This window comes from Nicotiana tabacum, chromosome 18 (assembly GCF_000715075.1).
Source record: "Nicotiana tabacum cultivar K326 chromosome 18, ASM71507v2, whole genome shotgun sequence".
NCBI lineage: Eukaryota > Viridiplantae > Streptophyta > Magnoliopsida > Solanales > Solanaceae > Nicotiana > Nicotiana tabacum.
In genome coordinates, this window is record NC_134097.1 from 127,605,480 (window position 1) to 127,615,644 (window position 10,165).

Below are 10,165 nucleotides of genomic sequence, written 5' to 3' on the forward strand. Positions count from 1 at the left end.
TCATTTCTTTTTCGGCGCATTCTTGCAAGTTCTTTTGTTATGCCCTTCACCTCCACAATTACCACATGACACCTTGTATTTCTTTGACTTTATTTCATCAAATGTTTTATATCTTTCCTTGTGAGGTCTCCCTGGCTGCCTTTTATCTCCCGCCGGTGGCTTTACTACCTCATCCAAAATATGTTGTGGCACTTCCCATTTGCCTTCATCAGGAAGAGGATTTACTGGCATTTCATAGGTAAGCAGAAGGCTCTTCCTTGTGTAATACGGAGAGCAATAGTTTTCGTATGTTTCATTCCTATGCCTTAATGCTGCCAAAGCATGCGCACATGGAAGTTCATCAAGTTGGAATTGTCCACAGCTACATTTCTTGTTTTCTAGACACACAATGTACCGCTTCACACCATCTAACACAGTATGTATATGATCTGTTGAAGCCCTCACCTACAATTGAAGACCAAACAGAAATAATAATACATCAATCATTAAAATGGATTATCAACAATTTACCTACAAATCAGCAACAAATATATTACAGCTCATCTACAAACTATTATTACCGACAATTTGACTACAGTTTAACTACAATCTGGAAAAACTGCAGCTAGTACTTTTTTGATTCTACTGCACCAAAAAAATATCTTACCCTTAGTTTCTGAGATAATGTACTGTTGTCTTCCAATTCTTTGTTGTATTTGTGACCAAGGTATGTGAAAGTACCATTTGCCTTCGATAACTTTTATTTTGTCCAACGTTCAAGAAGAGTCCTCATATACTCAAATAGATCAAATATTGGAAGCTCTCTTGCATCTTTTGTTACAGCATTCAACGACTCGGCAATGTTTGACGTCATAGTAAAAGTTCTATTTACCGTTGCATGTACTCTTGACCATCTATGATAGCCAATATCATATAGGTAAGACTTTACACGCAGGTCTACCTCTTCAATCTTCAACATCCTTTCATTAAATTCATCCATAGTGTATGACCGTGCTGTAGCAAAGTACAATTCATGTAATTGTAGATGTCCCTTCTTGAATTTTGACCTTATATTTGTCCATATATGCCACATGCAAGAGTAGTGTGTCAATCCCGGATAGACAACTGATGTTGCCTTCAGTATACTCTCATGCCTATCTGAAACAACACACATTGAAGGTCTTTCACCATATGCCTCCTTGAATTGCTCAAAGAACCACTTCCAAGACGCGTCGTTTTCAGAATCAACCACAGCATATGCCAAGGGAAAAATAGTACCTACATTTTTAAGACATAAAATATGATTAAATAACAACTACAATATATATTGAGAAATATAGACATGCTAACTACATTCTTTTATATAACTACAAAATAACTACAACATAACTACAATTTAACTGCATTTTAAAGACTGTCTACAAATAAGTACAAAATTATTCCATTATTTACCTGCTGCATCCATGGTGCTTGCTGTCAGCATAATCCCCCTGTAGGCTGACTTTAAGAATGTCCCATCAACCACTACTACCGGCCTACAATGTTGCCAACCATTTATTGATGTACAAAGAGCAACAAATGCGTATAAGAAGCAATCATCTGCTGCCTTCTTCAATTTAACAACAGAACCAGGATAATTCTTCTCAAGAATATAAAAATATTTGGGTAATTTGTTGTAGGAGTCACACGGATTCCCTCTCAAAAACTGTAAAGCTTTTTCCTTTGCTCTCCATGCTTGCATGTAGCTTAGGTTCAGTCCATGTTCGGATAACATGTCAGTTTGTATGTCCTTTGGTGTGTAAACAGTCTTAGGATCACAATACTTTGGAACGACCATGCTACCAAGTACTGCTGCAGTACGTTTGCGCTGTATGAATGTTTCGTCCATTAGGCAGCATGTGTGTTGACGGCTGAAACTTCTTATCTTGAACATTGCCGAATCATTAATTGACGTTGCCTTGAAATGCCATTTACAGCTTTCAGCAACACATATAAGCCAGTAGCTACAAAAGAAATACAATATTTACACAAATTTATGAAAAAACTACAATTAACTACAAATTGACTACAATTTAACTACAATTTATAAAACCCACCTATCTTCAATCATACATTGATTTTGCTGATATATTATCCACAAATAACTACATACCTTCTATAACTGGATCTTTTTACTCTGAACTGGAACTTGTGCATCACTGAATAATTCTTCATTGCAGCAACTACTGTTTGCTTGTCCTGATAAACTTGTCCTTCTTCAATATATGTTTGCGTAGATTCAGTTATTATTTCACTTTGATATTCCTCTATAGCTGGTGAGGATGGAAATTCAAGTAAGTTTAGGGATCCAGACAAACATGCAAACAATAAATTCATAAATGTAGTTTCTATGTAGATAATTTTGAAAGCAACATTGCTTTATCCTTTTCAGTACTATGTGAGCTTTGTAGTTTAATTGTAGGTAATTGTAGTAATATTGTAGATAACATAGTAACACCATAACTCTCTGCAATGTCGAATCAAACATACCTGCACTGGTGCTTTCATTGTTGATTGTCAATTCCATATTGAAATCTCTTACGCTTATACATAAATGATACGAACCTAAGTTTTTATTCTCCTTTTTGGTTTCCATGTAAGCACGAACCCCCATATCATTCCTAATCTCCATTGGAGGACAATTCTCGTTCACAATGTATTTGATTTCTATAATTTTATCTGATGTATCAATCGATAATTGTTCTGCAATTGTAGAACTGAGAATTCCGTAGTTTGCATTATCATCTACCACAATGGCATCAACTTCAAAATCTCTAAATCTGCCATAGTTATCCCAATTACCATTCGATTTCAGCATTATTGGGATTTTTGACATGATTTCGTGTAGTTAATAGGAAAAAAGACGAAGAAGAGATATAGTTTCTACAATTTGAATACTGATATCGACGAAGAGCAATTTTGTACAATTTGAGACGAAGAACAGATATAGTCTCTCTTCAGTAATTGTACAATTTGATTGCGTTTTTTGTGAAATCTCTTTCTGTTGAGGAAGGAGAGAATTACGCAACTGGTGCCTTCATCAGGAATGAAAATCGCCTTCATTTCAAAATTGGAATAAAATCCTTGACAGAATCACATCAGATTTGGTGCCTTCATTTTAGGGCTTTTTTAATGGCAAAATCTACCTATTTTTGGATTGGTATATAATTTGTAGTAAAAGTGTGGACTACAGGGGTAAATAACAAATTATGAACATTTTTGGTAATAATGTTTGACATATGGTATAGATAGGTAAAAATCCTTTAACTATATCATGCTCACATGAGCTCAAACATGTAGATTGTACCGTTGGGCCCGTGCTTAGCACGGGCATCCATATATCTAGTTAAAAAATAAGAAAAAGATATTGTGCCTGATTCCTGTGTCGCTTAATAATAATATCTTTTGTTCAGCAAACGATTTGCTTTTGGAGAACCTTACTAACACCTAAGAATTATACAAAAATATAATAATATCGTGATTAATGGTTTATTTATTGAGGAAATATCGTGAGATTGAACTCTCACGTGGTAAATTTTTACAGTTCATTGTACTTATTCTCTTGGCTATATTCGTTTATATTCCCACATAGAATGAAGATTCGACCTATTATAGAATTCTTTTTGAAATTTAAACTCCAGTATAACTGCTCGTAAAGATAATAATAATTCTTTTCTTTATTATTAAAATAAAATACACCAATCGCGATATGGTGTCCTCGAAAAACTCAATCCCTATGGCTCAAATGAGTAAATCAGGAATTACGTCATCCGTTTGATACTTGCTTACTAAATGGTTGCACCTTCCAATATGTTTTACTATTTTTAAATGAGAATATATTGTTTACCCTCAAATTCGGATAATATTAAACTTGTATTATGGTTTTAAGGATATGTGATTTTGTCCAGTACCTATTGATAAGCAAGAAAATAAATGAATAAATTAGAGAATAAAATAAACCAAATCAGTGTGCGAGCCAGGTCTCGACCTTGACTTGGGGTAGTCTCGAGGTGGGATAATAAGAATAGTAATGATAAAGTAACTCTGACGAACAATAAGTGAAATAGCAAGAAAGTAACGAGTGTATATATTCTTGTTAATGAACAATGACGATTCTTACAAATGAATGGGATCCCTCTTTATATAATAGAGGAGTCCTAAATTAGGTACACTTCTAATTATAGTAGAAAACCATATTAACATCTAATTAACCACTGTGGATTGATCCGTTCCGAGATTCACGCCACGATCGACTCACTATCCCGAATTCGAACAGGAACCTACTCGACTACAGATCGAGGATCCTATGTCATTCAAAACAAACCTAAGGGTGGTTTTTTCGCTTCAAATTCAGGTTTCACTCGAATCCGGCTATAAAAGCAGTATTATTATTGTAGCTTCGATCAAGTCATTTGAAACCAAAACCTCGAACATATTGTTGAAGCATAAAAATGTGCTAAAATCGTACAAGGCACGAAATATGTTTGAAGACAAATTTTGAGAAGGCATCCAAAGGAGAAATTTCTTTATATATATGGGCAAAAATATGAAGGGACCGACAAAGGTCTTACAAAAGAGAAAATGAAAAATAAAATCCTAACTATTCCCGAGGCTGATTTCTCCCTTGGGGAAAGCTTCTCCTTCGGCCCCCTCGCCGTTATCAAACCCGCCTAGACTGCCTTCATCATTATCGTCATCATCGAAGGGGGAAAGCAACCTGGCATCGGCTTCAAGCACCTTAGCTTGAGCTATCTCCTTGGAGAGGTCAAAACCTCGAGCATGGATTTCCTCGAGGGTCTCCATCTGAGATTGGCACTTGGCCAGATCATTACTCCACCGCGCTCGATTGGCGGCCTCCCTCAGCTGAGTTTGGGCAGCCTCGGCATCAACCAGGTACACGGCTATGGACTTGTCAGCTAAGACCTTCACCTTTCCGACCTCCGCCTTGGCCTCAGCAAGCTCGGCCTCGAGCTCTTCGATCTTTTTGGCTTGGGCTGAGCTCTTCTCTTTAGCACTCCGAAGTTGAACTTCGGCTGATGACAGTCGCACCAAGGCAATCTCTTTCTTCGTAGCTAGGCGGTCCATATTCTCTTTCCACCGATTGTAGTCAGCTTTAACTTGATCGACTCCCCCCCCCCCAGAACAGCTCGATCCTTTCAATCTTTTGCTGCAACTGAGACATTGAGGTGTTAGCCTCCACTCTTGGGTCAAGCCTATATGTTCTCAAAAGGACATTTACCTGCTTGTTCAGCTCATCCTCTTCTTTACGAGCCTAGTCCAAGTCTGCTCGAAGATCCCTGAGCTCTTCATCCTTTTGACCGCAAAGGAGCTTCAAAGCATTCCTCTCCTCCGAGGTCCTCTGGAGCTCGATCTCGCATTGGCTCAGGTCGGCCCGAGACTTGGTAAAAGACTATATTTTTAAATGAGAATATATTGTTTACCCTCAAATTCGGATAATAATTAAACTTATATTGTGGTTTTAAGGATATGTGATTTCCTCCAATACCTATTGATAAGCAAGAAAATAAATGAATAAATTAGAGAATAAAATAAATCAAATCAGTGTGCGAGCCAGGTCTCGACCTTGACTTGAGTCGCGATTTTTTGGAGACCCTGATGATGATGTCATCCCCGTGACGTAAGCGATCGAGGTGACCGAAATGTCCCGTCGGTACAGTTCCCCAAACTATTAATGCTTGCCAGTGGACGGTCGGCCACTAGCACCACCGAACCGCCACCGTGAATCTATAAATACAGGCTCTTTGGTTGAATCAAAATTTTACTTTCATCTCCACCAAGTTTTCTAAGTTTCTTACTCTCTCCATCTCTTATATTTCACCACTTATTGAGTCAACTTTGTTAGTACTAAAAATACCAAATTTCACCTTTCTCCGCTTCCTTCTACCTGAATCAATGGTGAAAACCTCCAAGACCATCCCACAGAAGTAGAAAGTTTCTTCCCCTTCTTCCCGACCGGCCAGTGACAAAACGCCGGTGGAAATGCTCCCTCACGAGTATGTTCCAGACCCTTGTGTCTTAAAATCTGACTTCTAAGTCGAGAACCCTCCATCGATCCCTGGCCGATGTGAACACGTGTCGAGATACATCTGATCAATAACAGTGGGCCATCTCGAGGCTGTGAAGGGAGATTGTAACTGGGGCGCCGAGGTCGTGGTACAAATTCTCGCTCCTGAAGAGAGCATTACCACCTATGTGGAGGGGTTTCTAAGTGTCTACACTTACCCCTTCACATTGTGTCCTCTCGACCCAGTCATTGTCAACTTTTGCAAGAGGTACCAGGTCACCATCGGCTAGGTTCACCCCTCATTCTGGCGTATAGTGATCATGCTCCGCTTCTTTTCCAGCAAGGCCGAGGGGCTAGAGTTCACTCTTAGCCACCTCATACGGTTATATCGACCTCGTCTCTTTTGAGGGTTGATCAAGCTCCAACGCCGAGCGATAAAGGCCTTGTTAGTAAGCCTCAATAAGGATAAGGATCAGGGTTGGATGAGCCGGTTTGTGTGGGTACAGACCTGCGACCTCATCCTAGAGGAGAAACTACCGTTCTCCGAGAAGTGGAACCCCGATCATAAGTAACGTATTACCTATTAGTCTTCGTACTCTATTTTTTGCTTTTTGTAATGTTTTCATCTGTTATGCAGCGGTTGCCTAGATGCCTCACGCGGTCCCCGACCTTGAAGAATGGGTTTGAAATTTAGCCTCGACTTCCTCCCATACCGAGCACTGCAAGCGTGACTTGGCAACGGGCAGATGGGAAGCCAAGAATCATGGTAATCTTATCCTGTATGCTTTCGATGCCTGTTTCTTATTATTTATACTTGACTCCTTTTTATGCAGGCCTCGGAGATGTTGCTAAAATGAGGTCGGCCCCGCCTAGGGAAGAGGTCAAGTCCTCGATTCTGAAGTTGGGGAAAGACAACAAGAGGAAGAGGGTCTCGGAATCCGGGAACCCCCAACCTAAAAAGGCTCCAACCCGAAGACGCTGGAGAAATGTCATCCCTCTAACTATAGAGTCGGTCCGCCAGCTGGGGGAAGAAGAAGAGGAAGATGAGGGCGATGACTCGGTACTGGTGGTTCGAGCAAAGAAGTCGGTCAAGGCTGCCGAGCCTTCCAAGCCGGAGGTGATTTTCGAGACCCAGCCTCGTGATGAGGAGGCCCCGAAGAAAGATTCGGGCAAAGCCCCTGAATCATTTGAGGTTGAGTTTATCCCTCGGTCATCAACGAATATACCAGAGGGGACCAGTTCTAAGACCCCCAGGGTTAAACAGGACGCCCCGAGCGATTTGCTCGGGGTTGTGATAGTAGGTCACTCTCCTTCTCTATTGGCCTTTTCTAAGGAGGCTATAAGGGATGCTCGAGCTCTACAGACCCCTGACATAGGTAGAGTCCCCAGTGAAGAGGATCCCTTTCGGGATTGTTTTATCGAGGTCGATGATGCCGTTGATCTCAATGATGCGTCTACCCTTGTTGAAGAGGCCCAACGCCTTTTATCTCGAGTAAGTACTAATCCCCGTTGTTGCAATTTTCCTTTCCTTCTTCTCCCTTCAACCTAACTTGTATCTTTGTTCTCATAAAGGCTTTTACCAAGTCTCGGGTCGACCTGAGCCAATGCGAGATCGAGCTTCAGAGGAATTCGGAGGAGAGGAATGCTTTGAAGCTCCTTTGTGGTTAAAAGGATGAAGAGCTCAGGGATCTTCGAGCAAACTTGGACCAGGCTCGTAAAGAAGAGGATGAGATGAACGAGTAGGTAAATGTCCTTTTGAGAACATATAGGCTTGACCCAAGAGTGGAGGCTAACACCTCGATATTTCAGTTGCAGCAAAAGATTGAAAGGATCGAACTATTCCGGGGGGGGGGGGGGGGGGGGAAGTCGATTAAGTTAAAGCTAACTGCAATCGGTGGAAAGAGAATATGGACCGCCTAGCTGCGAAGAAAGAGACTGCCTTGGTACGGCTGTCATCAGCTGAAGTTCAACTTCGGAGTTCTAAAGAGAAGAGCTCAACCCAAGCCAAAATGATCGAAGAGCTCGAGGCCGAGCTTGCTGAGGCCAAGGCGAAGGTCGGAAAGGTGAAGGTCTTAGCTGACAAGTCCATAGGCGTGTACTTGGTTGATGCCGAGGCTGCCCAAACTCAGCTGAGGGAGGTCGCCGGTCGAGCGCGGTGGAGTAATGATCTGGCCAAGTGCTAATCTCGGATGGAGACCCTCGAGGAAAATCCATGCTCGAGGTTTTGACCTCTCCAAAGAGATAGCTCAAGCTAAGGTGCTTGAAGCCGATGCCAGGTTGCTTTCCTCCTTCGATGATGACGATAATGATGAAGGCAGTCTAGGCGGGTTTGATAACGGCGAGGGGGCCGAAGGAGAAGCTTTCCCCAAGGGAGAAATCAGCCTCGGGAATAGTTAGGATTTTATTTTTCCTTTTCTCTTTTGTAAGACCTTTGTCGGTCCCTTGTACATATTTTTGGCCATATATATAAAGAAATTTCTCCTTTGGATGCCTTCTCAAAGTTTTTTTTCAAACATGTTTCGTGCCTTGTACGATTTTAGCACATTTTTATGCTTCAACAATATGTTCGAGGTTTTGGTTTCAAATGACTTGATCGAAGCCACAATAATAACATTGCTTTTATAGCCAGATTCGAGTGAAAGCTAAATTTGAAGCGAAAAGACCCTTAGGTTTGTTTTGAACGACATAGGATCCTCAATCTGTAGTTGAGTAGGTTCCTGTTCGAATTCGGGATAGTGGGACCCATAGGTTCGAATCGAGCGAGAACATGTTCTCGTACTCAAAGTGTGTTGGCCTTTGGGCTCTTTGAATTGGGTAGATATGGCCTCTAAAATATGGCTATTTTTTTTACCTCTTTCGGCTCAATGACTTTGTAAAATTTTCTTATGTCTTAGCATGTATATTTTTTGTACCCATTGGATTTTTTGAGGGTTTAATGTTGATCGAAACCCTTTTGCTTTTTGAGCCTTAGCACAGGTTTGTATTTGAATAATTCGATACCTCTTAAGGTTTTTCAAGTGATGATTTTATCGAAGCCCTTTGATTATTTTGTCGAGGGTAGCCTTTTTAACCGGTTTTTGGAGAATTCAAAGGCCTGTTTTTATTGCAGGGTTTGGATGTATCTGAGCCGCGTTAGTTTGGACGTAGCCTTTAGGCGTGACACTTGGTCTTACTTTCCCATCAACACTTGAACTTGTTCGAAGTGTTAGTCCTCGAGAATGATTGCCTTGGCATATAAATCGAGGGGTGCCTTTTTGAGGTCTTTAGATAATTCGAACATGTTGATTTTCGATAGCAGTCCTCGAGTAAGGGGGGTCGATTCGTTCGAGGTGCATTTATACTTGGCCCTTGAGCCATTTTTCACAAAAATCATAAGTATGGAACTTATATAGTAGAAAATTTTCTTTGAGGCACAAGGTATTTGATAAGGAAAAATGCTTCTTTGAATAATTTATACATGCATACATGTTTTGCCATTGGGGCTCGATTAATCTATATGGACACGGTTCGTTCGACCGTTTGGCCCATTACAAAGTTTCCCTATCGAGGCCCTTTTGGCACGAAGTATTTTCCCTTAAAAATAAATCATCCGAGGGTGATGCCCCCCAGTATTCAAGGTTGAATGTAGAGAAGCCTCGGATATTGTTGAATTGTCCCCAGGTAGCACATATTATTGTTGACTCATTAAAAACCTCGCCGGGAAAACCCGTTTGGGATAAAAATCGATCTAAGGGAAAAAGAGTGCAACGCGTGCTTTAAAACCTAATGTTTTCGTATTGAAGAGCTTCTCGATGTCTTCGATCAAACACCTGCAATAAGTTAGCACCAGATAGAAATGAAAAGGGAGGAAGTCATACCTTAGCAATAATATCGTTTGAGGAGTGATATATTCTAATTGTTCGGCAATTGTTTGCCCTTCATTGTGCCAAGTTTGTAAGATCCCTTCCCAACGATATTGAGGACTTGATAGGGTCTTTCCAAATTTAGGCTGAGTTTTCCTTCATTAAGGTCTCGAGTGTTGATGGTGACTTTCCCTAAGACTAAGTCCCTGATTCTGAAGTGGCGAAGGTTGGTTCTTCTATTATAATATCTCTCGATTCTTTGTTTTTGCGCAGCCATCCG

The 10,165-nt window shown here is 40.7% G+C and overlaps 1 protein-coding gene across 1 annotated transcript; it reads right to left on the reverse strand.

Moving 5' to 3' along the window:
- LOC142172688 (uncharacterized) lies at positions 1-2,067 on the reverse strand. Its single transcript, XM_075236360.1, has 3 exons — positions 1,432-2,067; positions 872-1,257; positions 1-444 (listed from the first exon to the last, which is right to left on the reverse strand). The coding sequence occupies exons 1-3, from the start codon at positions 1,910-1,912 to the stop codon at positions 1-3; spliced, it is 1,311 nt and encodes a 436-aa protein (XP_075092461.1). The 5' UTR covers positions 1,913-2,067.
- Positions 2,068-10,165: the final 8,098 nt, after the last annotated feature.

Excerpts from the sequence above, each read along its gene's own strand:
- LOC142172688 (XM_075236360.1), bottom strand. The coding sequence starts at position 1,912 with ATGTTCAAGATAAGAAGTTTCAGCCGTCAACACACATGCTGCCTAATG. Across the intron at positions 1,258-1,431 it reads AAGCACCATGGATGCAGCAG|GTACTATTTTTCCCTTGGCA; the intron begins GTAAATAATGGA and ends TTAAAAATGTAG. Across the intron at positions 445-871 it reads GGTCAAGAGTACATGCAACG|GTGAGGGCTTCAACAGATCA; the intron begins GTAAATAGAACT and ends CTTCAATTGTAG.